The 26,894-nt window shown below is 41.3% G+C and overlaps 1 protein-coding gene across 2 annotated transcripts in view; it reads right to left on the bottom strand.

Annotated features, from left to right (window-relative positions):
* Nucleotides 1–26,894, bottom strand: part of prkcz (protein kinase C, zeta) — a 595,716-nt gene that overhangs the window by 317,766 nt on the left and 251,056 nt on the right. For both annotated transcript variants that reach the window (XM_034171897.1, XM_034171896.1), the window contains 2 exons: nucleotides 21,620–21,751; nucleotides 4,709–4,802 (listed from right to left, as the gene is read on the bottom strand). In XM_034171897.1, the coding sequence (XP_034027788.1) occupies nucleotides 4,709–4,802; nucleotides 21,620–21,622 (97 nt within the window). In that variant the 5' untranslated portion in view covers nucleotides 21,623–21,751. The remainder of the gene's footprint in view (nucleotides 1–4,708; nucleotides 4,803–21,619; nucleotides 21,752–26,894) is intronic.

Raw genomic sequence — 26,894 nt, forward strand, 5'->3', positions numbered from 1 at the left:
CCTGCGTATAAGTTTTCCCCTCTCCAATCAACTTTTAATCAAACTACACTGTTCTTCTGAACCAGGGGTGGCCAAGTTCGGTCCTCAAGAGCCACATTCCTGACCGTCTTAGTTGTCTCCCTGCTCCAACACACCTGAATCCAATGAAAGGCTCATTAAAAGTCTGCTAACGAGTCTTTCATTGGATTCAGGTGTGTTGGAGCAGGGAGACAACTAAGAGTGTCAGGAATGTGGCTCTCGAGGACTGAACATGGCCACCCCTGTTCTCAACAATGTCTTGAACGTCCCATTTTCCTCAGGCTTTCAAAGAGAAAAGCATGTTCAATAGGTGCTAGCTTCATCCTTAAATAGGGGACACCTGATTCACAACTGTTTGTTCCACAAAATTGACAAACTCACTGACTGAATGCCACGCTACTATTATTGTGAACACCCCCTTTTCTACTTTTTTTTTTACTAATAGCCCAATATCATAGCCTTAAGAGTGTGCATATCATGAATGCTTGGTCTTGTTGGATTTGTGAGAATCTACTGAATCTACTGGTACCTTGTTTCCCATGTAACAATAAGAAATATACTCAAAACCTGGATTAATCTTTTTAGTCACATAGTACTATTATTCTCAACACTGCTGTACATATGTACAACCCCAATTCCAATGAAGTTGGGACATTGTGTGAAATCTCAATAAAAACAGAATACAATGATTTGCAAATTCTCTTCAACCTATATTCAATTAAATACACCACAAAGACAAGATATTTAATGTTCAAACTGACACTTTTATTTTTGTGCAAATATTTGCTCATTTTGAAATGCAAATCATTGTATTCTGTTTTTATTTACATTTTACACAACATCCCAACTTCATTGGAATTGGGGTTGTACTTCAGGTACAGACGTCCCAACAAGTACTGCAAATGCCCTAAATGGTAAATGGACTGCATTTATATAGCACTTTTCCATCTGCATCAGACGCTCAAAGTGCTTTACAATAATGCCTCACATTCACCCCGATGTCAGGGTGCTGCCATACAAGGCGCTCACTACACACTGGGAGCAATAGGGGATTAAAGGCCTTGCCCAAGGGCCCTTAGTGATTTTCCAGTCAGGCGGGGATTTGAACCCATGATCTTCTGGACTCAAGCCCAACACCTTAACCACTAGACCATCACCTCCCCCACCACTAGACCATCACCTCCTCCGAGGTGATGGTCTATTACTGCCACGGTGTTCAAATTCACAGTGAGCATTCTTGAGCACAAACCTTGGACAAGTTCAAAGATGGCTAACCTAGACCTATTTTAAGAGGTCAGAAGGTCACATTTTGTTTCCTATTTTACTTACCTTTTTCCTACTTCATATTTCTCCTCCACTCTGTCTTTAGAAGGAGAAGAAGAAGAAGGTAGCCTCTGGCTAAGTGTTTGGGACAACACTGTTTTGTGATCGGTGGAAAGGCTGGATTTTATTTGAGTCAGTGTGGAGTCTGCTGTTTGGGAATATTCTGATTCATCATTTAAAAACTGATGATGGACTCTATGACATGTGGATCAGAGGAATTAAGACCATTAACAGAGCACCGACTCTGATGTTTAGGAAAACTCTGGTTTCAGTTGTGGATTTCTTTTCCTGAAGTGATTGACAGTCGATACAACAATAAGATTAGTCTGGTGTAAACCAGCTCACCGCGCAATTCAGCCATTATTATTTACGTTCTGTTTCTCTGCTTTGTGCTGCAGCTCTGTGCTGGAACAGATGTCCATTTACTCTGTTATTTCTCAGTTGTTGTTTACTGAGCACGGTGTGCTGTTTGGTAAAGATGTTTACTCATATTTGCTTGAAATGAGTATGACTGCTAATTGCACGTTATCTCTCAAGACATACGACCACCAATGATATGAAGAAAAGCTCCAAGTATTAACACCATCGCAATTGCTCATATAATGAACTAGCTGAGTTACCTGTTCTATGCATGGGTAATACAGGGTTGCCAACTTTGGGACCTTGGCTGGAGTGAGATTGCGGGCGTGTGCACAGTGCACGCCAAAAAATTTTTGGTAACCCTAACCCTAATTAAAAAAAAACAGTCCTCCTTTACTAATAAAAATAATTATATTTGGGAAACTCTGATTCTTCTCCTATCCAAATCCATTCTCCTCTTTTTTTCTGAAATATTTCAGTAAGCTCATCTACAGGCATGTGAGGGGCAAATAAAGAAAAATGCATCAAATGGCTGATGGTCAAGATGGTCCTGGTTGGGGGGGTCTGGGGAGCAAAGCCACTCAGAAGCTGAAGGGTTTTAGCCATGCTCATGCCCCCCAGAACCATTTTCTGCAGAATCAGGATCCGGATGTGGACCACTAGTGCGCCCATTCGGATTCTAATTAAAGTCCACCCTCACCAGTCGCTACTACGTAGTAAGTAAAGTGTGATGCTTGCTACCTGACCTGAGTACCATATGAACTGTGAAAATAAGGGCTCCAGGGTCGTGGTCTATTATATAAGGCTGACTCTGTGTGTGTGTGTGTGTGTGTGTGTGTGTGTGTGTGTGTGTGTGTGTGTGTGTGTGTGTGTGTGTGTGTGTGTGTGTGTGTGTGTGTGTGTGTGTGTGTGTGTGTGTGTGTGTGTGTGTGTTCGCTATGCGTAGCTTAAGTAATTAAGCAATCAACACCAAATTTGGTATGGTGACTGGGGGCACCAAGGGGGAGGTCACTGGGGCCCTTAGGTTGAAAGTGTACTTGCGCGAACACACACACACCCACACCCACACACACACACACACACACAACGATCTGTGAATTTGGGACTTTTTTCCTTCATTCAGTGATCGCCTATAAATTGCAGGACATCTCAAACTACGAAAAATAAAAAAAACTTATACTCCAGAAAATAGGGTGTGCATGTTCTACTTTTTTGGAGCTGTAGACATAATTATCAAAAGTAAAAATCAAAATAACATGCTTTAGTTTACTGAGTCTAGAATATCTAACAATTTTATTGATTGAAATACCCTACACATAACATGCTTTAGTTTACTGAGTCTAGAATATCTAACAATTTTATTGATTGAAATACCCTACATATAAGCAGAACTTTTTAATGAGATATATATATATATATATATATATATATATATATATATATATATACACACACACGTGTGTGTGTGTGTGTATGCATTGTGTGTGCGTGTGTGTGTATGCATGAACACCCAAAGACTCAGTCAATGATCAGCTCCAGGGTGATCAAAGAAGGTCTGAAGTTACCTGTGAGTACTGTAGCAATTATGAGACACCTATGTGAAGCCAAACTGTGGACAAGAAGCCCCCACAGAAGTCCCACTGTTGAAAAAAATGACATGCGCTGAAGAGGTTACAATATGCTAAAGAACACTGTCCTAAAGAGAAATGGTATAGCATTTTGTGGACTGATGAAAGCAAAATTGTTGTTTTTGGATCTTGGGCCACAGTTTGTCACACAACCCACAAAAACTGAATTCAAGCCACCGTACACTGTGAAGACAGTGAAGTATGGTGGAGCAAGCATCATGATGAGGGGATGTTTCTCATACTGTGGTGTTGGGCCTATTTATCACATACCAGGAATCATAGATCAGTTTGAAACCAACAAAATAATTCAAGAGGTTATGCTGTCTTATGCCAAAGAGGAAATGTACTGGAAATGGGTGTTTTAGCAAGACAATGACCCCAAACACACCACCAAGTGAGCAGCATCTTGGTTCCAGACCAACAAGATTAACATTAAGGAGTGGCCAGCCCAATCCCCTGGACCTTCATCCAATAGAAAACCTGTGGGGTGACATCAAAATTCTGTTTCTGAGGCAAAACCAAGAAATGCAGAGGATTCTTGAAATGCAGTCCCATCGCCCTGGGCTGGAATACCTGCTCACAGGTGCCAGAAGTTGGTTGACTCCATGCAACTCAGATGTGAAGCAATTCTCAGAAACAGTAGTTATACAGCTAAATATTAGTTCAGCGATTCACAGGAAAGATAAATCTTCAAGTATTTTGCAGTTGATACAGTAAATGTTTGAGTTTGTAAAGAATGCAGAAAAATGCAGACACTGCTATTTATTTGAACAACCTAATACTAGATTTAAAATTGGATTCATTTTTGTTCATGTTTTGATTTGGAATAGAATGTGCAGTGTTCCCAATGCATTGGTGTGTGTGGAAATAAAAGCTATTCTCAGGATTTTGAGCACGCGCGCACACACACACACACACACACACACACACACACACACACACACACACACACACACACACACACACACACACACACACACACACACACACACACACACACACACGTGCAAGGACAGAATGCACATAGATAAAGATGTGTTTGTCTTTGCTCAAAACTTAAAAGATCACTCTGGTGTTCAGCAAACAAACAATATATGGTGAATAAAAACATAAAAAGCATAAATAAATTAAAAAAAAATTACCAGTGCATCTGTACATGTAAAACCACTACACAGACAATACAATAAAAATGTGCTCTTTTCCACTCACAGCTGCCTGTAACTCCACATTTTGTCACATTAAACTCTTCTTAAAATTAGCAAGTTGAGCAGTGAAACAGTCAGTTCAGTTCCAGTATGTAAAAAGTGTAACATGCTTCAGAATTAATCTTCATGACACTGTACTCCAAGAAAAAAAACAGCAAAAGTTTGGAGACTTACTTTCTGTGTCTGTGTCCTCTGTGTCATCTGGTGGAAGGTCCACCTCTTCACTCCTGGTATCTGAAGTGGGTTCTTGAGAAGGCATAACTGGATCCTTCACAAACAAATTAAAAAATCCACTTAAATGTTCTGCAATGTATCGAGCCAAAAATCCACTCATGGTTTCACAGTCAGGAAAAAGAGTAGGATTTATCATTTTTAAGAAGACTAAGAGAAACGTGTCTCAGCTGTGTGTGGAGATAAGCTCTCAGCTAATGGTGGTCAGACAAAAACGTGGTGATGTGGAAGATTTCTGGAGAAAAGTCATGTCACAGTTTGACCTTATCTAACAGACTGAAGAAACACTGTGGATTCCATTGATTTCTCAGTCAGGACTGTGACCTGCAGAGGCTGCACACTGGATCTGGGTATTTGGTCCCTGGTCAGATTGATTGGTTTCTGTAAGCACGCTAGTTACCTGATCCTATTAGCTGATGTCTGTTTAAATGACAACCAAGTCACACAATTCAAAACAAAAGCTCATCTGTTGCGTCATTTGGCCTGATCGTTTTAGTGTTTCAGTAAAATGTGTCTGAGTTACAGAACCAGCTCAAGAACATGAGACACAACAACCACAACCACACAGCAAATTTGTCAGCATTGCATTTCCAGTATCAAGGCATGACAATGTAAAGTGTGAACATTCTGGTGCTAATTTCGACAAATTAAAGTGTTAAATCTCATAGTGTGAATTCAGCTGTGTGGGGGTGTCCATTTACTGTAACTCTGGTCCGAGTGATTGAGAAATGACAAAGGAGTTCTGAATTATGTGTTGTATACAGTGCTGTAGAGTAGATTGTAGGTTCACACCCAACCTCCAGATGCACCTCAATGATCTTTTATTTACCAGTTAATGGATATTTAGTGTTTTTTCATTATTTCGTCTACTTCTGGCATGTCCAAACAGTCGATCGCGGTGGACCAGTCAATTGCGGGGTGAGTTCCAGTCGATCACATAAAAAATAAAAAAAAAAGTCATGTGGTTCTTTCTATCTGCACATGTGCAGGGTCGAAAGGGTACAAGAAGCTACACTGGATCGAGTGGATACGACAGTGACAGAAGCTAAAAAATGTAACCCATCATTTTCATTCAGAGTGAGAGGAGGATTATTGTTTTTTGTGTATTTGAATGCCAAGTCCATCTGTCTTTTTTGCAATGCGAATGTGGCTTTACCGAAGAAAGGGAATGAGCTGATGCCAACTTCCCGGCTAAATCACCTCTGCTCGCCCGAAAAGTCCAGGAATTAAAAAGTTGGCTAGCAGCACAGTGGTCCATAAATATGGAAGATATGATGTATGTGGCTAACAAGACTGCATGTTCTGTTCAGGTCAGGAGTCTGAGGAGGTGATTATTCTGTGCACAAATGGAGACGTGCACACATCTGCTGCTGCACACAGAGGTAATTTTCTTGAACAGTTTTCTGAATTGTTGCCTGAAATTAAAGAATTTCTGAAATGTACAAACCATGCTGAACTGCACAGCTAAAAGACAGTGGCTCTTGGATTTAGCCTTTCATATCAATCTGACTGACAAGCTCAAGGACAAAATCATCATCAACATGAACAGCTCTGTGAACATGTTGCAACAGTGTGGCCTGCTGAACTTTTCAAAGATGGACACAAGATGGACACTTAAGTGTCAGGGCAAAGATTGTGCAGAGCTTGAAAGTGCACGTTATGATGATGATGATCACGTGCAGAGCATCTTGTCAGAATCTGATCGGTGCTTTACTGACTTTAAATCCATTGAGCCTGTTGTCAGTTTTCTCTGTTTTACATTTGGGGAAAATGGGCCTCATGTATCAAAGTTGCGCACTTGTGGCGTAAATTAACGGTGTAAATTTGAAGTACACCAAAGTTGCCGTGACATGTATCAAGCAGTGCGCACCTGCCCATTTCCGGCGTACGCCTGATGTGACCTTGATAAATGCGGCGGGTGAAAACAATCGTAATTATAATAAACACGCCCATAAATATTCAGACTCCGCTTCAGACACACCCTCATTTTACGACATGGAAGCCAGGAAGACGGCAAAGAAAAAGAACTCCACCAATCACGACGCGTGCCAATAGAGCGTCAAAAGCTGCCGTCGTATTAATTGTTTTGTAGTATAATCAAAAAAGTGTTACAGTGGTCCCTCGTTTATCGCGGGAGTTACGTTCTAAAAATAGTCCGCAAAAAGCGAAGTCCGCGACGTAGTCAGCGTTATTTTTTTACAATTATTATAGAAGTTTTAAAGCTGTAAAAACCCTGTAAAACCAATTTATACACTTTTCTCAATCAGGCATTAACATTTTCTCACTTTTCTCTCATGTGTAAACACTCTCAAAGTTCAAACCTTAGTAGAAAAATAAGACCAAACTGTTTTCCTGCCCAAACATTCGTTTGAGAAATAAAAATAGAACGTTTTCCTATAAATAATTATGATGGCTTTTAGAACTAACAAGTTTAATTTTAACGATCAACCTACGAGGTTGGACACATAAGAAATTATTAATAGTGACTGACCAGTATTTCACAGTTCCTCTGATCGCGCCTCTTCGTCCTGGCGCTGCGTGACTGTCGCGCCTTTTTCCACTCACACCTCGCTGCAGGTGTCTTTTTCCGAGTGACAAACACAGTTAAGAGTAGTTGTTGGTGCTCTTTTTTCTTCTGGGCAAGAAGATTCTTATAAACAGACACACAGAACACAATGCACTGTAAAAAAAAAAAGCATGCAAAATTGGACTAAAGAAATCCGCGAAACGGCGAGGCCGCGAAAGGTGAACCGCGTTATAGCGAGGGACCACTGACATGTGGATATTTGCTCGCTTAATTAATAAGACACGCCTAATTTTTCAGATTTCTTTATTTTTAAAATGTACGAGGTCTATTAGAAAAGTATCCGACCTTATTATTTTTTTCAAAAACCATATGGATTTGAATCACGTGTGATTGCGTCAGACAAGCTTGAACCCTCGTGCGCATGCGTGAGTTTTTCCCACGCATGTAGGTTGCGTCATTCGCCTGTGAGCAGGCTTTGAGTGAGGAGTGGTCCAGCCCCCTCGTCGGATTTTCATTGTCAGGAAATGGCGGAATGATTTGGGCTTTTTTTCCATCAGAATTTTTTCGGAAACTGTTAGAGACTGGCAGCTGGAAACCATTAGAAAAATTTATCTGGCTTTCGGTGAAAATGTTACGGGCTTGGTAGAGAATAAGGAGTGTTACTGTCGCTTTAAGGACGGCCCCCAGCGGCTGTGGGGTGCGCCACGCTCCGAAGCCGCCATCGACAGGCTGAACGACCATTTCATTTCTAAACGGATGGCTGTCTGGATCCGTGACCATCGTGTGCCATTTCTCTGGTTATCACAAGAGCTGGACATCAACCATTTTCCGGCAGATTTCACTTTTAACAAGCGATTTTGTCGTGGAAAGCCGAGCGATGGTTTCGCTACTGGAGCGAGACAAAACCACCTCCGTTTTGGTCTCACAGGACGGCTTTGAGATGGCGTTCAGACAGCTGTCGGTGGTTTTTCCATTGAGTGATTATCCAAGAAATTGTGGATGTGCCTGGACATGCCAGAACATGTCCCGTGAGGCTTCATCACAGCGTTGCTGTGCGCCATGCGGCACCGCCGCGACACGCGGAATTCCTCCGCAAGTCTGTCTAAATTTTTTACAAATTAAGTTTAAAAACAAAACAACAACAACAACAAAACATTACAAGACAGCTCTGCCACAGTGCGAGCGGTTGGACACTTGTAGCTCTGCAGCAGTAGGATACACTCACGATGGCCGACCAGAATAATATCAAACAGGTTTGATTTTCATTCGACCATATGATCGGCGATCAGGAGGTGGTTGTCAGATGTTAAACGCAGCTTGTTACTCCATGTACACTACACGATGCAGGACGCGCGATTAACCTGAAACTCGGTCCAAAAAATTCTCTCGCACAGTGTAAAACCAACATTTATGCATCAACAATATTGAGTGCACGTTTTACAACATCATAAAACGTGCGCACATTCTCTCCACATGTAAAACATTTTGCGATGACACTTCCAGGGCTCCGTAAAAATGTCTGTTTTTACAAATAAAAAATGGAATATTTTACAAAAGCACATTTATCTCAATTATCTGTAAACACCAACACATGACACACGTCACATTAACGTGTTGGTTTACATAATGAATGACTGAACCAATCAGTGTTTAGCAGAGGCACATTTTACCCAGAATCCTTTGCGATCTGTCTGTGTGTGTTACAAAAACTCAGAATTTGTGCATTATTCAACATTAAAAGATATATGTTATATTTTAACTTTGTACAAATGACAGAATTGACATTAATGGCGTTATTCTATCAGTATTCACACAAAACCATAAGTCAGGATGCCTTTATTTTTCAAGACCTCCGCCTGACCGGAGCATTGTGATTGGTAGAGAGCTGGCTTTGTGACTACTCTTAGGGTGCTTCAGTGCTGTAGCCGTGTAGCTTCTAGCAAGGGGCAGCATACTCAAACATAGAAAGGCTGACTCGTTTGAGTCTTTTGTCGCTTTCAAAAGCGATCGTGGTGTTAAAACTCAAATTCAGCTTGTTAATAGTTGCAAATATACCAGAGACAACACTGGAATTTATCAGTTATCGGTTATCTGTAACTTCCAGTACATTTTTGTGTGGTTTATCGGTTTATCTTTATCAAAGATAACTTTTCAGTTATCTGATTATCTGTTGTCAAAGTTAATTTTTTGGTTTATCTGTTAGTGACCATCCAATGATCCACCGGGATTACTTTGTGGACTTCTGTGACTGGTTTCAAAGTATATGGCATTTACAGCAAATAGCTACGGAGACTTCTGAAAACAAAGTACTCGTGAGTACTCGGGTGTTTCCAATAGGTGACGTAATTAGTAGAAGTGTCCCAGCGTTTACTTCAATGGAATGTATCTGCCATGTTACGAACTGAGGCACAGATTAATCCCAAAGTTTACACAAGTGTGATGTTGTGTTACGAAGACTCGTTTTTAAATGATAACTGCTCATTTTGATGCATTCAGTAAAACCAGCAGCTGTGAGAATGAGAAGGTTTTGTGCACCTGCGGCAATTAGTCATAAACGCAGCCTGTTAAAAACGCTAAGTGTTATATATAACTGTGAAAAATCTAATAAGTAGTAAGTAAGTCCCTTCGGCTGCTCCCTTGTTTTGTACTCGGGGTCGGCACAGCAAATCCAAGGTGGATCTGCATGTTGAATTGGCAGAAGTTTTACGCCGGATGCCATTCCTGACGCAACTCCGCATTACATGGAGAAATGTGGTAGGGGTGGGATTCGAACTGGGAACCTTCCACACTGAAACCAAGTGCATTAACCACTTGGCCACCACCCCTACGAAAAATCAAATAAACAAACAAACAAACAAATATACGAGGTCTGTGAGAAAAGTATCCGACCTTATTTTTTTTTTTTAAACCATATGGATTTGAATCACGTGTGATTACGAACCCTCGTGGGCATGCGAGAGTTTTTTCACGCCTGTCGGTGACGTCATTCGCCTGTGAGCACGCCTTGTGGAAGGAGTGGTCCAGCCCCCTCGTCGGAATTCCTTTGTCTGAGAAGTTGCTGAGAGACTGGCGCTGTGCTTGATCAAAATTTTTTCAAAAACTGTGAGGCACATCCGAGTGGACATCATTCGAGAAATTCAGCTGGTTTTCGGTGAAAATTTTAACGGATGATGAGAGATTTTGGATTGTTTCTATCGCTGTAAGGACTTCCCACGGAGCGGGACGTCGCGCAGCGCTCCGAGGCGACGTCGTCATCCTGTTTCAAGCTGAAAACTTCCAAATTTAAGCCTCTGTTGACCCAGGACGCTGTGAGAGAACACTTTCAGAAGAGGTCGGAATCAGCAGTTTATCCGGACATTCCACTGTTAAAGGAGATTTTTTTAATGAAAGACGTGCGGACGGATTGGCGCGTCGGCTCGCAGCCGGCGCCGCGTGCCGCCACAGGAAAAACACCTCTGTTGGAAGCCTTAAGGACAAGTTGGAACATGCCCTGCTGTTAAACAATTTCTCAGATACTCACTCAACTGAAAGCCACCAAAAGCCGCCTGGATTTTACAAATGGTTATCAACACGGAGGTGTTTGTCTTGTGGAGGGCGCGCTGCGCCGGCTGCGAGCTGACACGCCAATCCGTCCGCACGTCTTTCATTAATAAAATCTCCTTTATTAGTGGAATGTCCGGATAAACTGCTGATTCCGACCTCTTCTGAAAGTTCTCTGTTCTCTCACGACGTCCTGGGTCCTTAGAGACTTAAATTTGGAGGTTTTCAGCTTGAAACAGGATGACAACGTCGTCTCGGAGCGCTGCGTGACATCCCACTCCGTGGGAAGTCCTTACAGCGATAGAAACAATCCAAAATCTCTCATCAGCCGTTAACATTTACACCGAAAACCAGCTGAATTTCTTGAATAATGTCCACTCGGATGTGCCTCACAGTTTTGGAAAAAATTTTGATCAAGCACAGCACCAGTCTCTCAGCAACTTCTCAGACAATGAAAATCCGAAGAGGGGGCTGGACCACTCCTCCCACAAGGCTTGCTCACAGGCGAATGATGTCACCGACAGGCGTGAAAAAACTCACGCATGCGCACAAGGATTCAAGCTTGGCTGATGTAATCACACGTGTGTTGTGAAAGTGTCGTGACACGGACCCACAACAGGGGGCGGTAATGAACGGACAATGGATAAGCCAAAAAGTAACAATTTAATGTTGTGAATCGCACAACAAAGTACAGACAATAACAATATGGTGGAATGTCAATTATACACAAGGTGACGTGTGGGCAGGCTCGAAGATAGAAGACGCCTGGCGAGAGAAGAGCCGGATCCCACACAGCTTCCACCACCAACGGATCTGAAGAACACCGGAGCCGCCAAGCCCTGCGCCCCAGGTGGCCACTGGTACTGCTGGCAGAGAACAGAAACAGTATTGATGAGTGCGAGTTCACACACTCAGTAATCCCACAGTCTGTGTTTAGTAAGGAGGGAGCACCTCCACCTCCAATCACACACTCGTGCAGCTCCTGTTTAACCACTTATCTGGTTTGGGGTGTGAGGCGAAGCCGTCGCAGTCCACACCAAACGCCAATCCCACAGATAAGGCAATCACCACAGGAAAACGGCTGCAAAAGAAGTGCAGACTATTAGTCAGCGTTAAATACAGCAGAGAATATTACTTTGTAAGTCAGCAGAGAAGTTACCTGAATGGTAGCTGATTTCTCGGCGGGGAGGTGGAGTTGCAGGCCGGCCTTTATGGTGGTGGTGATGTGAATGAGTGCTGATGCTGATAACGAGTGCTGATAACGAGTGACAGCTGTCACTCCCGGTTGCTATGATGCCCTCTCATGCTTGAAGCCCGCACTTCAAGCAGGGCGCCATCTGGTGGTGGTGGGCCAGCAGTACCTCCTCTTCAGCGGCCCACACAACAATGTCATTCAAATCCATATAGTTTTTTAAAAAATAAAACTGTGGGTTTCTTTTCTAATAGACCTCGTATATATATATATATATATATATATATATATATATATATATATATATATATATATATATATATATATATGCGTGTGTGTGCTATCACGGAGACATTCCACATCCACTAAGTGGCAAAAAACAACTGACGTGGATTAAAATGGCTGTTATGCTGTTTTTTTTTAAAGTGATGACTCAACATTAATTCTCTTTTAAAAAGACTGACAGTTTTATGACATTTGAGAGAGTCTACAAGCTTAATACTTATTATATATATATATATGTATATATATATATATATATATATGTACACGTTTAAATTGGGGGTTAAATCACCTGCTGCACACGCGCACACACACACACACACACACACACACACACACAAACACATCACATTCACAGACTCTCTCAAAGTAAAAAAAAGGCGCTTTTTTGAAAACGATCGCCAGCTTTTTTTTTGCTAATGATTCCCTTACTGGTCCTGCAGAGCGGGCATTGTTTTTGAGGGTGTTTTATCAGGAAAATGATCATTTCTTTACATTGACTGCAGACCCTGCAGAGGGTCTGTAATCAACTGTTTCTGCAGCGGCTGTTCTTGAAGTTTGACGCATCGAAGCAGTGCTCCGACCCACTGCTTCATTGGTTCATTGCTTTGCTGCTTTCCAGAAGCAGCAAATCCACTTCTTATCCCCTCGCATACCCATTTAAAAATGTCAATCATGAGTCACTTTTTTGAGGATTAAAGTCATTAACTGGGTCTCTTGTCTTGTTGCAGGCAAGAAACAATCGTCCTCCGTTCCGTTCGCACAGCATCAAACACTGCGCCGCTGTCTGCCGATTCAAGTTAGAGTCCGGCTGGAATTATTAAGTTCAAAAGCAAATCACAAATCAAATGACACCTCTTTCCAAATGTTGTAACACAGACAAAAAACTACAACATACTAAAACATTTTTCCTCCCAAAATGAGACATCTTGCGTTCTTTATGAATTACATTGATGTTGACTTGCAGCACAGCCGGCTGCAAGAGCTCAGCTCAGATGTACGGAGTGACATTCATGCCAATAATGTCTGAAAGGAAATACTTTTGAGAAAAACTACAGATTTTATTTTTATTTATGTCCAGAGATTAAGGATCCAGTGACCGATTCCATATTTATTTACTTTATGACTCAGTAAAATGTTATTGACAGAGAAAACCTGTAAAGCCTGATTTTAATACACAGAAAGTATTGATAAGGGAATCGATAAGGAATCGGATCGATAAGCGGAATCAATAATGGCATCGATATTGATAAAATATGATCAATATCCATCCCTGTAAAGTTGAATTAATATTATTTGTGTTAAAATTTGTTAGTTATGCCAAAGACATTTAAAAACACACAGAGATGTTTAAATGTTTAAAAAACAAACAAACAAAGAAAAAAAAAACAATGTTTAAAATATGACAAAAGGTAAAAATAGAAGAATAGAAAGTTATTTAAAAACACTCACTCAAAAAATTAATTCATACGATGAACTCAATTCAATTATTATATGGAGCCCCAACTCAAATAAAGCGCATTCATGCAGGATAATTTCATTTCATTTGCTGTCCTCCCCTTAAATGAAGCCTGCCCACCAGCATATACATTTAGCACCCAGAAGGCCAAGGTCTGGTCAACTGACCAATCTACCAATGCCTCGCAGCCTTCATCCTTAAATAGGGGACACCTGATTCACACCTGTTTGTTCCACAAAATTGACAAACTCATTGACTGAATGCCACACTACTATTATTGTGAACACCCCCTTTTCTACTTTTTTTTTACTAATAGCCCAATTTCATAGCCTTAAGAGTGTGCATATCATGAATGCTTGGTCTTGTTGGATTTGTGAGAATCTACTGAATCTACTGGTACCTTGTTTCCCAAGGAACAATAAAAAATATACTCAAAACCTGGATTAATCTTTTTAGTCACATAGCACTACTATTATTCCGAACACTACTGTATACCTTAGGTGTAGTTTTTCCAGCCAACTGATTCTGCTCTCTGTCCGAGGTGTGGATAACGTTGCATAGGATTGCAGGATTGATGGCTCCAGATTGCAGGGTGCCGGACTCAGCGCAAGATGCCATACCTGAAGCAGCACACCGCAGTCTGCATTTGGAATGGACCCTGCCGCCAGAACAGGACCACTGATGGCATGAGGAATGCTGGATGACCTCTGCCTATGAAATAAACGCCTGCATGGACCGCTCACCAAATGCATGTTCTTTTGTTACGTTGTTTTGACTTTGTGTTTTCTGTTTGTTCTGTTTTGGAAAACATTTCAAAAACCTTGTCAGTGTTAGAATGGCCTAAGCAGTGAGTCACAACTCTGAGTCTGGTCTGCTTGAGGTTTCTTCCTCGGTATCATCAGAGGGAGGTTTTCCTTACCACTGTCACCTGTGTGCTTGCTGTAGGGGTTGGCAAAGGTAGACCTTACTTGTGTGAAGCACCTTGAGGAAACTTTGTTGTGATTTGGTGCAACATAAAATGAAATAAACTGAAATAAATTTAAATCAATACTGAGTGCTAATGTTTATGATTTTCACTGGTTTGAAGGTACTCATTTCTAGAGTTTTCAGGCATCATTTTTGCTAATGTAGGTAGGAACTAGTCCTTATTGATGACTGAAAGATTTCTCCCCTCATCAGAGACAGGTCTTTTTCTTCTTTACTGGCAGTATTTCACTAAACACTCCTTTCTCATGACTCACCATGGATATTTACCACTGTGGATATTTTATCAGTGCAGACAACCACAACAGTTCAACATGACCAGCTGCTCAGACAGTGTTTACTCACAGGAATTCAACTCAAAACATGTTCAAGTTCTTCAAAAATATCATTCAGTGATTTAAAATGAGCCAATAACTATATCAGTGTATTTGTATGAAGTGTAACAGAAGCTCATCGATGTTTACTAGAAATTTTAAAGATTTTTAAAGATAAGTGATTTTTTTAGTACCATTGCCTAAAATACTATGAATACAGTAAATACTAGCGTGTTGCCCGTGGGGATCCACATGCTCTAGATTGGGTAGTTTTTATAAAATAGGTAGCCCTTTTCAAGGGTGGTAATAAATTAAGAAAAGTTTCTAAACCTCAGAGCTCATCAATTTTTAGAAGAAGAACGCAACCCTTTTATTTCCTGTTAATTATGTAATTTTTAATGTTAATTTACTGTCTTAATGTATTTATAAATTGTTTAGGTTCCTGATATGATATACACACTATCATTATTATTATTATTATTATCATCATCAGTACTATTATTATGCCCAATGTGGATGTATTCTCATGAATTATAATGGATTTTCACTGAATCTTCACCACAGATACATATTAGGCCATGGACGACTCCATTAAATTTTGGAGGTGATCTGGATCCGGATTCTAGATCAAGTTTTCTCTTTGTATAGATTTTGAAGGATTACTTCAAAACTACTTCACGGATTCTCACCAAATGTGCACCACAGATGGATAGTAGGGCATGGAAGACTCCACTGAATTTTGAAGGTGATTTGGATCCGGATCTGCATCGAGATTTCTCTTTATATGGGCTTTGAAGGATTCAGCCAAAACTACTACACGGATTCTCACCACATTTGTACCACAGATAGATATTTAGGATAGGATGTCTGATCAACAGAGACCAAAACCTTTTTTTTGTACCAGGCTGTAAACTTGTGTATTTCTGCTTGAAAGTTAGACATTATAACATGGACTCCTGTGAGAATGTGCTCTGTTTTGGACCCAGTCTCAAGTGGCCATTCAAGGAACTGCAACTTTTTTTCTTCTGGTAGGGCTTCACCTGAGGCCACTGAAGCTTATAGCTTGATTTCCACACTAAACCATACACGTCAACCCCTTTGAGGGTCCACCTGTATAACCAAGTGAGAAAATCCATAAAATCAACACAAAATCCTTGTAATCTCCAAATCGCATGAAAAGCGTATAGCGGTATTACATAACTGGGTTTTTGCCCACATATTATGAGTTTCCACAATGACGTTAAAGTCAGGATCATTAGTATTTTCTCCACAGTTGAATTTCAAACAGAGATCTAGTATTCATGCGTCAAGCTGAATATTATAGAACTGACTATGTCAAATTTAGTTAGTTATTTTTTACAGAAACAAGAACTGTGTGTCACTAGTGGAAATACATTAATAAAATGAAAAATAAATCGAATATAATGAACAAAATAAAACATACCTCAGAACTTCATCAAGTGTATCGCAAATCGCCTCGCCAGTGCTGACGTTGCAGAGGGGTATGTCGATGATCCTTGACTTCGCCCTTGTGTTTATTAGAGATGGGTATCGATAAGATTTTATCAATATTGATACCATTATCGACTCCGCTTATTGATCCGATTCCTTATCGATACCTCTTGTGAATTTTTTGTGTACTAAAAGTAGGCTTTGCAGGTTTTCTATGTCAGTGGGTCAAAGAGCTTTTTCTTATTGTGCACCCGCTCTATGGAATGGTCTTCCTGCGACCGTGAGACAATCGGAGTCCATGGACATTTTTTAAGTCAAGACTTAAAGCCCATGTTTATTCTCTTTCTTATGAATAGTTTTCTGTTTTTAATTATGTATTTGAATTTTTTAATTTTATTGATTTATTTAATTTTATTTATGTTGAACTGTTCTATGTGATTCACCTTGAGACAGATTTTGTTGTGATTTGGCACTTTATAAGCTGATTAAATTGAAATTGAATTCAAATAGAACATTTTATTGAGTCTTAAAGTAAATAAATATGAATTTGGTCACTGGATCCTTAAACTCTGTACCTAAATAAACTCCACATGGTGGATCCTTGATCTCTGGACATAAATAGGAATAAACAAAATCTGCAGTTATTGTCAAAAGCATTTCCTTTCAGACATTATTGGTATAAATGTCTCTCCATACGTCTGAGCTGAGCTCTTGCAGCTGGCTGCACAGAACGAATGATGAAGAATACAACACATCTCATTTTGGGAGGAAACAAACATTTTAGTGGATCGTAGTTTCTTGTCTGTAATACAATGTTTGTAAGAGGTGTCATTTTATTTAAAGTGGCAATTCGTTTTGAAGTTATTAATTCCATCCGGACTCTGTCTCGGCAGAGAGCCACGCAGCATTTGGAGCTGTGCCAACGGAACGGAGGACGATTCTCATTTCTTGACTCCAACAAGACAAGAGTCCCAGTTAGTGACTTTAATACACACAAAAGTGACTCACGGTATTTTAATGGCTTTGAGAGTGGTGAAGAAGCAGACTTGCCATTTCTGAAGAGCATCATATCAAAGAACCAACAAACTAGTGGATCGAAGCATGGTTCACGCATCAAAGTGAAGTCGCGCTGAAGAAGTGGTTGATTACAGAGCCGTGGCAGACCAAACCCTGAATATCCGTAAGACCATATTTGTACGTACGTATGACTCTGAAACTCGGAAAAATCTGTATAATTTACGCACAATCCGTATAGGTTGACATGTATGCTAAACTGGCTTTTTCTTATCAATCTCAGAGCTGCAGTGTTTGTGCTTTCAAGTAGGAGCAAACTGAAGACTTCCTGGACTGACGTCACATGCACCTCGCTGCTTCAATACAAAGTCAGAATTTGCAAGGGAAATTTTAAATCTTATAATATTGTGTGTGTCCATTTACAGAAAGGGTGCCCACACTTTTAAAATGACCAAGTCAAAATGATGTACGGGCTGGGCCCTGTCCTAGCAGTCATAGAGCGCAATGCAGGGTACACCCTGGACAGGACGCCAGTCTATTGCAGGGCCACACACAGACAGACAAACACAGTCACACCCACATCCACACCTACTGACAATTTTATGTTTCAAATCCACCTAACCTGCATGTCTCTGGATGTGGGAGGAAGCCGGAGCACCCGGAGAGAACATACACAATCACGGGGAGAACACGCAAACACCACACAGAAAGGCCACAGGTGGGAATCAAACCCATGACCTTCTTGCTGTGAGGCAACAATACTAACCACTAAGTCCCCGCGCTGCCCGCTAAACATACAATGGCTCATCAATTAAACTTGGTGCAACTGTAGTGAAACTTACTCCCAGAATAATACTTAATACTTAAATAATTTAGTTGCTAATGTTATTATTATTATTATTATTATTACTACAAGTAGTATGGAAAAAAATGTCTTCCAAAGTGGACCTTTAATCTGGGGGTCCACTTTGGTCCACTCTTTCCATCTGGATTCACCACACATCAGTGGTCTCCTGCTGGCTGTACTACAGCACTCAGTTTGGAAAAAGGTCATAACAATGATGCTACTGAAAATTTAAACAATGAAAAATTCTCCAAAACGTCTGTTCTTCCATACAGAAGTGCACTGTATGGAAGCTGGATTAAAAAAAAAAAAATTACACCCCTGAGCTCGTAGATCAGGGGTGTATTTTTTTTAATATTCAGTGAATGCAATGTGCATATGTACAGAATGGCACAGAGTTTAAAAGAAAAGTGTAAAAATGTCTTTGTAAAGCTCAATGTGGGTATGCTGTTATCACCACGGTTTGAGACAGAAAGATGACGACAATTGCTTTTTCAACTTGAAGCTGCTGAACAAAACAGCAGATGAACAGCTTGCAGCATCAAATGCTAAAAGTGGGCCATGTGGGCAAAGTGGGCGGTGTGGCCAAACCCCCAACTTTCCCCTGGCCACGAGCCAATTTTAATGCCACACGATCTACCTGCACTATCTTTGTGATCAATCGGTTGATCGCTATCGACGTATCGGGCACCCCTGATTTACAGCAGGTTCAGTGTATTACTAGAAAAGTACCCATCCTTCGGACGGTGAAGAAAGAGTGTACTTATTGTGAGTCACTGTCCCCGGAAATTGTGCAGCAGTATATTGAGACAACTTATTAGCTTCCAAAACAAAGCTTTCCAAGCATTTTGAAGTAGCAGCTGTAACAGACACACTGAGCCCTTGTTTAAGGTTAAACTTCATCTTTTTTTAAGTCCTAATAATTATGAAATGAGTGACTTGGTAATGAAAATGGATCTAACTTTAAATTTTTTTCTGATTATGTTATGGCGTCAATAAAATGTATCTATCTATCACAACACCAGGTGGCAGTAAAAGACATCTGCAGCATGAACAGCGCCACCTAGTGTATAGTGAAGTATGAATGGCAGATTATAATAAATTATGAGAATGCACGAAATTTAAGGCAAGACTGGAAAGAAAGTGTAATAAAAACATGCTGACATTTGTTTGCAATAATTAAGAAGCAATCTTTTCACAAAATTATACTGTTTTATGCATTTTTCAGTGTCAAAATGGGGCCCGTAGCGCCCTAAGCATAATAGCTGGTGCAAATGTGATGGTAGATTGGACTCTGTGGATGTTTTTGCCCTAGAAAACATCTTCAGATAATTTTCATTGACCTACCTTGATAAAATACAGATGAAGAAAAGCAGTGCTCAGTGACAGTGCACTGAATGTCATACATGGAAGCAGAGATGCACCGATCCACAATTTTTCACTTCTGATCCGATCCCAATAACTGAATTTGGATATCTGCTGATACCGATACTTTTCCAATCCGATACCAGAGCTCTGTTTGCTTTAATATTGTTATCATTATTGTTGATTTTATATGGATTTTCTTAAAAAGGAGACTTGAAAGTTCAGCTCCAATTTGCCAGAAGGTGTATGTATCTAAGATGAAAGCCTAGATTTGATGTTTTGATGAAAGAATGATTTACTTTTATTTTTATAGACTTTTATAACCTTATTTTTACAAACTTTAAGAGAAAAGCTCTCGCTGTCTGTCTCTTTCCCCCTCTCTCTCTCTCTCTCTTGCTGTCTTTCCCCCCTCTCTCTCTCTCTCTTGCTGTCTGTCTCTCTCCCTCTCTCTCTCTCGGTGTCTTTCCCCACCCTCTCTCTCTCTCTCTCTCTCTTGCTGTCTGTCTCTCTCCCTCTCTCTCTCTCTCTTGCTGTCTGTCTCTCTCCTTCCCTCTCTGTCCCTCTCTGTCTGTCTCTTCTTCTCAATTTTCAATTTCAATTGAGCTTTATTGACATGGGAAACATGTTTAAGCAAGTGCTTAGAGTAAAAATTAAAAATAAAGTTCTCTCTCTCCCTCTCTTTCTGTCTCTCATTTGCTCTCTCTCTTTTTAACTTCCTTTCTCTCTCCCTCTCTCCCTCTGTCTCTCTTTGTCTTTCTCTCTTGCAGCGGACAGAATCTCCTTCTCGGCTGCACGCTGAGCTGGTGTTTCAAAGCGTTTCACATGCCTCTGGACGCTGAAGTGGCACACATTTTCAGCAACAATTCGTTTCATTTTTTGGAAAATCTGTGCTCGACTAGCAGACAATTTGAACCTGAGAGCTGGGCGGGAATTTGCCATGAACCGCAGCTAGAACACCGTGGAAGAGTGTTCTCTCAAACATCCCCGCTTCAGAAACCTCCCCCCCTCCCCTCGGCTGAAAACAAAGCAGAGAACAAACAGCAGCAGTTGAGAGGATTCACAGTGACTCCTCACGTATCGGAAAATGTCGCGGGACAGCGGTTCTAATTAACTGCAAAATGTGGGCAATTAAGGGGATTTGTGAAAGAGACATGATGTGTGTCTAACTACAGAAGATATGGGAAGATTGAGAGCGCAGAGATGATGTGTGAGGTTAGCAGATCCAGAGAACACTGAGGACAAAATAATGGGATCTCTACGCTAAGTATATAGATTTGGGCATACATTATGTACAATGTTGTTATGTAAATTATAACAAACCATGTCAGATACACTTTAAAGCCTTTTTCAAGTCTGCTTGAAAATCACATTCCACCCAAGTGCAACACGTGTGTCCTCGCAAGATGAAAGTTACTGTGAGTGGTGCTCTCTCTCTCTCTCTCTCACTCTCTCTCACTCAAGCATGGCTGACAGATATGGGGAAAGAGACAAGTTCATTGATCAAGAAAAAAAAAAGATCAATTATCAATCAAGAAAAAAAAAAAACAGCAGATAGTGTCAGGAGCAATGATGCTAAACTGTCATTAAACAGGAGAGGACAAATATTGCCAACTACACAAAAACACAGGCAAACAACACAGGAAAAAGCAGAGCAAACTGCTTCCCAAACATACCTGTGCCATCTCAACACTCCCCTAATCCGATTGGAAACCCACCTACACTGTGATATGACACTTTTTAATCACATCCAAATTCATACCGTTATTATTATGGACAGTATGATCTGGCACAGCCCTGGTCTGCTTCATGTTCAGAGTTTGTGTTCCTCAATATGTTGTGTTTAATATGACTGAGTGGCTTGGGTCACATTGAAATACTCACCATAAGCCTTTGGCAGGTCTGAGGAATGAGTTGGTGACAGCGCTTATGGACCAGCAGTTTGCAGTTGATACACTTGTAGCCCTGCCTGCCCAGGCCCCATATCCTTTCACTGCAGTGGCCACAGGAGGCTTTCTGGAAGACACACAGCACACACAGCTGGAAAGCTTAGTTCATGCGTTCATATGTGGCCACTGCCTCAAAAGCTCACACTTTAAAACACCATGAAAACGATTTAGGACTGCCGCATTCATTGCTGCAGTATCCTCCATAACATCAGGTAGCAGCAGGGAGCAAGTGCTAGCTGAGGTCTGCTGGCAGTAACTGGTGTCATTACAAGACTTTAGGCCCTATTGTGATGATGGCCTATCTGGGCGTGTCCAACTCCACTTTGTTATATACACATGGTGCATCACCTGAGCAGGAGCGGATACACAAATATATATCATGATACATCTGTCACGATTTGATATATATCAAGATCAGTGGTGGGCACAACTCCGCTAATCTGCTAACCAGTAATTAGCAAAGCTAACTTTTTTGTTAGCGGATTAGCTTTTCAGCTAACTTCACAAACCATCAGCAGACCAATTAGCTTTCGCTAAATTTAGTTTCCGCTAACATTTTTTTGCTGGCATAGTTAGTAACAGTGAAAAACATTTGTAAACCCTAAAATCATACATGTTGGTCCCTGTCTGCTACATATTTTACAGCAGTCAGGCTGAACTCAACTCTACCCCAGCAGAAGGGTTCGGCTGCTAGGCTGCTACAAAAAAAAAGTAATTTACATTCACAGCATACAGCGGTCCAGACAAGAGGCCAAGTCCTCAAAAGGAAAGCAGGTTTGACTTATGGTTTTGATTTATAAACCAAATTAATCCAGATAGTTTAACTACATTAATGTCAACTCTGTCATTTGTACAAAGCGAAAATATAACACATATCTTTTAATTTTAAAATAATGCACTAATTCTGAGGTTTTGAACATTAACACACACAAATACCAAAAGGCATTATGGGAAAAATGAGCCTCCGCTCATCACTGATTGGTTGATTCATTATATGTAAAAACCAACATACAAGTTACTGCAATGTGTGTGTTGGTTTTACAAATAAATGTGTATTTGTAAAATATGTCATCTTTTTAATTTGTAAAAAAAAAGAAAGGCATTTGCGAAACTAAAAATTCTATTTGTTAAGTTGTATTCAGCTCAACAACTGTGTGATATTTGGACAGACGCTATTTCCACTGCCATCCAGTCAATGGGTCAAAATGCATAGAACACTGCCATCTGAACACATTCCTCTAAAAACCTTTCAGATGGATTGTCACCTTGCTATGCTGTGGAAGGCCTTTGAAGATCCTGTGCTTCCTGGCCAGTGCAATATCAAGTACACACTAAACAAATCCATGCACAGGCTTTTTAGTTTCCAACAGACACCCAAAGAAAGTACTCCAACAATCGGGGAAGGGCAATAGGAGCGGACTTGTGATAGCTGGAAGCTCTGTGACTGAGCAGTCCTTAGACTCTGCTCACCCTGAACTGGGAGGGGAGAAAGGCAAGAAAAGACTCTCCAAACACAGCCTGCTTCACCGATCCTGTCTGGAAAACCACATCCACAAGGATCACTGTCATTGCAGTCAATGAAAAACAACAAGACATTGAAGTTTGGAACCTGGAATGTATATATACTCAACAAAAATATAAACGCAACACTTTTGGTTTTGCTCCCATTTTGTATGAGATGAACTCACAGATCTAAAACTTTTTCCACATACACAATATCACCATTTCCCTCAAATATTGTTCACAAATCAGTCGAAATCTGTGATAGTGAGCAGTTCTCCTTTGCTGAAATAATCCATCCCACCTCACAGGTGTGCCATACCAAGATGCTGATTAGACACCATGATTAGTGCACAGGTGTGCCTTAGACTGCCCACAATAAAAGGCCACTCTGAAAGGTGCAGTTTTGTTTTATTGGGGGGGGGGATACCAGTCAGTATCTGGTGTGACCACCATTTGCCCCATGCAGTGCAACACATCTCCTTCGCATCATCCGTGAAGAGAACACCTCTCCAACGTGCCAAACGCCAGCGAATGTGAGCATTTGCCCACTCAAGTCGGTTACGACGACCAACTGGAGTCAGGTCGAGACCCCGATGAGGAGGACGAGCATGCAGATGAGCTTCCCTGAGACGGTTTCTGACAGTTTGTGCAGAAATTCTTTGGTTATGCAAACCGATTGTTTCAGCAGCTGTCCCGAGTGGCTGGTCTCAGACGATCTTGGAGGTGAACATGCTGGATGTGGAGGTCCTGGGCTGGTGTGGTTACACGTGGTCTGCGGTTGTGAGGCTGGTTGGATGTACTGCCAAATTCTCTGAAACGCCTTTGGAGACGGCTTATGGTAGAGACATGAACATTCAATACACGAGCAACAGCTCTGGTTGACATTCCTGCTGTCAGCATGCCAATTGCACGCTCCCTCAAATCTTGCGACATCTGTGGCATTGTGCTGTGTGATAAAACTGCACCTTTCAGAGTGGCCTTTTATTGTGGACAGTCTAAGGCACACCTGTGCACTAATCATGGTGTCTAATCAGCATCTTGGTATGACACACCTGTGAGGTGGGATGGATTATCTCAGCAAAGGAGAAGTGCTCACTATCACAGATTTAGACTGGTTTGTGAACAATATTTGAGGGAAATGGTGATATTGTGTATGTGGAAAAAGTTTTAGATCTTTGAGTTCATCTCATACAAAATGGAAGCAAAACCAAAAGTGTTGCGTTTATATTTTTGTTAATATATATACATATATATATATATATATACATACGAGGTCTATTAGAAAAGTATCCGACCTTATTATTTTTTTCAAAAACCATATGGATTTGAATCACGTGTGATTACATCAGACATGCTTGAACCCTCGTGGGCATGCAAGAGTTTTTTCACGCCTGTCGGTTACGTCATTCGCCTGCGGGCAGTCTTTGAGTGAGGAGTCGCCCACCCTCTCGTCGATTTTTTCATTGTTTAGGAATGGCTCAGAGACTGCTGCTTTGTTTGATCAAAATTTTTTCAAAACTGTAAGGCACAACTGAGTGGACACCATTCGATAAATTCAGCTGGTTTTCGGTAAAAATTTTAACGGCTGATGAGAGATTTTGGTCTGGTAGTGTCGCCGTAAGGACGGCCCACGGCGCCTGATGGCGATCTGTGCTTCGAGGCGGCAGCGTCTCGCCGTTTCAAGTTGAAAACTTCCACATTTCAGGCTCTGTTGACCCAGTAAGGCGTCAGAGAACAGAGAACTTACAAAATGTCCTTAAACAGTGGAATGTCCGCATAAAGTCCTCATGCCGGCCTCTTCTGAATCTTCTCTGTTCTCTCACGATGTCCTGGGTGAATTAAGCCTTAAATTAGGATGTTTTCAGGTCAAAACAGGCCGACGACGGTGCCTGGAAGCGCTGCAAGACGTCCCGCTCCGTGGGAAGTCCTTATACCGACAGAAATACCCCATAATCTCTCATCAGCCGTTAAACTTTTCACCGAAAACCATCTTAATTTCTCGAATAGTGTCCACTCGGATATTCCTCACAGGTCCAGAAAAAATTTTGATAAAGCAATGCGTGCCATCTCGAGCAGCGTGTGAAACAAAAGGAATTCAGCCGAGAGGGCGGGACCACATCTTCCACAGGGAAATGACGTCACCGACACGTGTGAAAAAACTCATGCATGCGCACGAGGGTTCAAGCATGATTGGTGTAATCGCATGTCATTCAAATCCATATAGTTAAAAAAATAAATAAAAGGGTCGGTTTATTATCTAATAGAACTTGTGTGTATATATATATATATATATATATATATATATATATATATATATATATATATATATATATGTTGTGGGCTGGGGTGTTTGGCTGGCTTGGTTTTTGTTTTCTGTTTCTCCCACCAGGTGGTATGCATTCAGGACTGAGTGGCTGAGCATTAGGACCTCACCCTGAACACCTGAGGCTTGTTTTCACGTGCAGGTCATCAGGACTCACAGCTGTGGTGTATTTTGTCTTGATCAGAGATTGCTGCATTTAAACCTTGAATGCACAGTGTGTGATTGCCAGAGACTCGACCTTGTGAGCAGACGTGTGAGATCAACGTCAGGAGAACAATCTCACCATCACGGATGCAGAGACCGCTCCAGGTTTGATGCCACAGTCTGTGAAGGAGGATTGGGTGAGGTCTCACACTCTTCAGCACACTTCCTGAGGTAATTTGGTTTTGGTGACTTTTATGAAGTAATGACAGTAGATTTGGTGTCCCTCACACCTTGTGTTATTGAGCTGTCACGTTATGCTAATTGTCTAATCAGCTTCTGCTGCAGTGGAGATTTGAACTGAGTTGTTCTGTGCCTGCAGGGTGAGAAGCTGATGTATAGATTTAAGCCAGGAAGTGTTTGCTGATTGCGTGCACCTTTGAGTTGTGTCTCACTGTGTGGAGTTGGACTCACCTCCATGTTTTCTTTCTTCACAGACTTGGTTTGTCGCGGCCACCTGGGGGGTGTCGGCGGGGTCCCTGGGTCCGAACTGCTGTGGCTCCGGACCGTTTGCGCTGTTGAGAGCGCGCCATGTCTCCACCTCACCAGACCGCGGACTTTTTAGTTGTTTAGCACTTCACTCACTGTTATGTTTATTAAATTCTGTTACCTTTTGAACCGTGCTCTGCTTATTTTATGCTGGGTCCTTTCAAACACTGGGTCGGTGCTCCGACCGCGTCCGAAACATAACATATATATATGTGTGTGTGTGTGTGTGCGTGTGTGTATACAGTGAGGAAAATAAATATTTGAACACCCTGTGATTTTGCAGCTTCTCCCACTTAGAAATCATGGAGGGGTCTGAAATTTTCATCTTAGGTGCATGTCCACTGTGAGAGACATACCGTATTTTCCGGACTATAAGTCACACTTTTTTACATGTTTTGGCCGGGGGTGCGACCTATACTCCGGTGCGACTTATAAATGAAAAATATACCGGTAGGATCTCAATTAATTTACTGTAACAAAACAATTTTACGTGACAGAGTCGATCTATGTTTTAAAATGGCCACCAGAAAAGGAAATGCAATGCATCATGGACACTGTAGTATGGCGGCCGTCCTATAAGTCACGCTGGTCGCGATAACCAATCAGAGAACAGAACGTTGGACGTGTATTCCTCACCTCACCCACAGCGTGTGAAGCTGACGAATACGGTGCTTGCTGTTATTCCGGCATGGCG

The sequence above is a fragment of the Thalassophryne amazonica genome, chromosome 6 (genome assembly GCF_902500255.1).
Source record: "Thalassophryne amazonica chromosome 6, fThaAma1.1, whole genome shotgun sequence".
NCBI lineage: Eukaryota > Metazoa > Chordata > Actinopteri > Batrachoidiformes > Batrachoididae > Thalassophryne > Thalassophryne amazonica.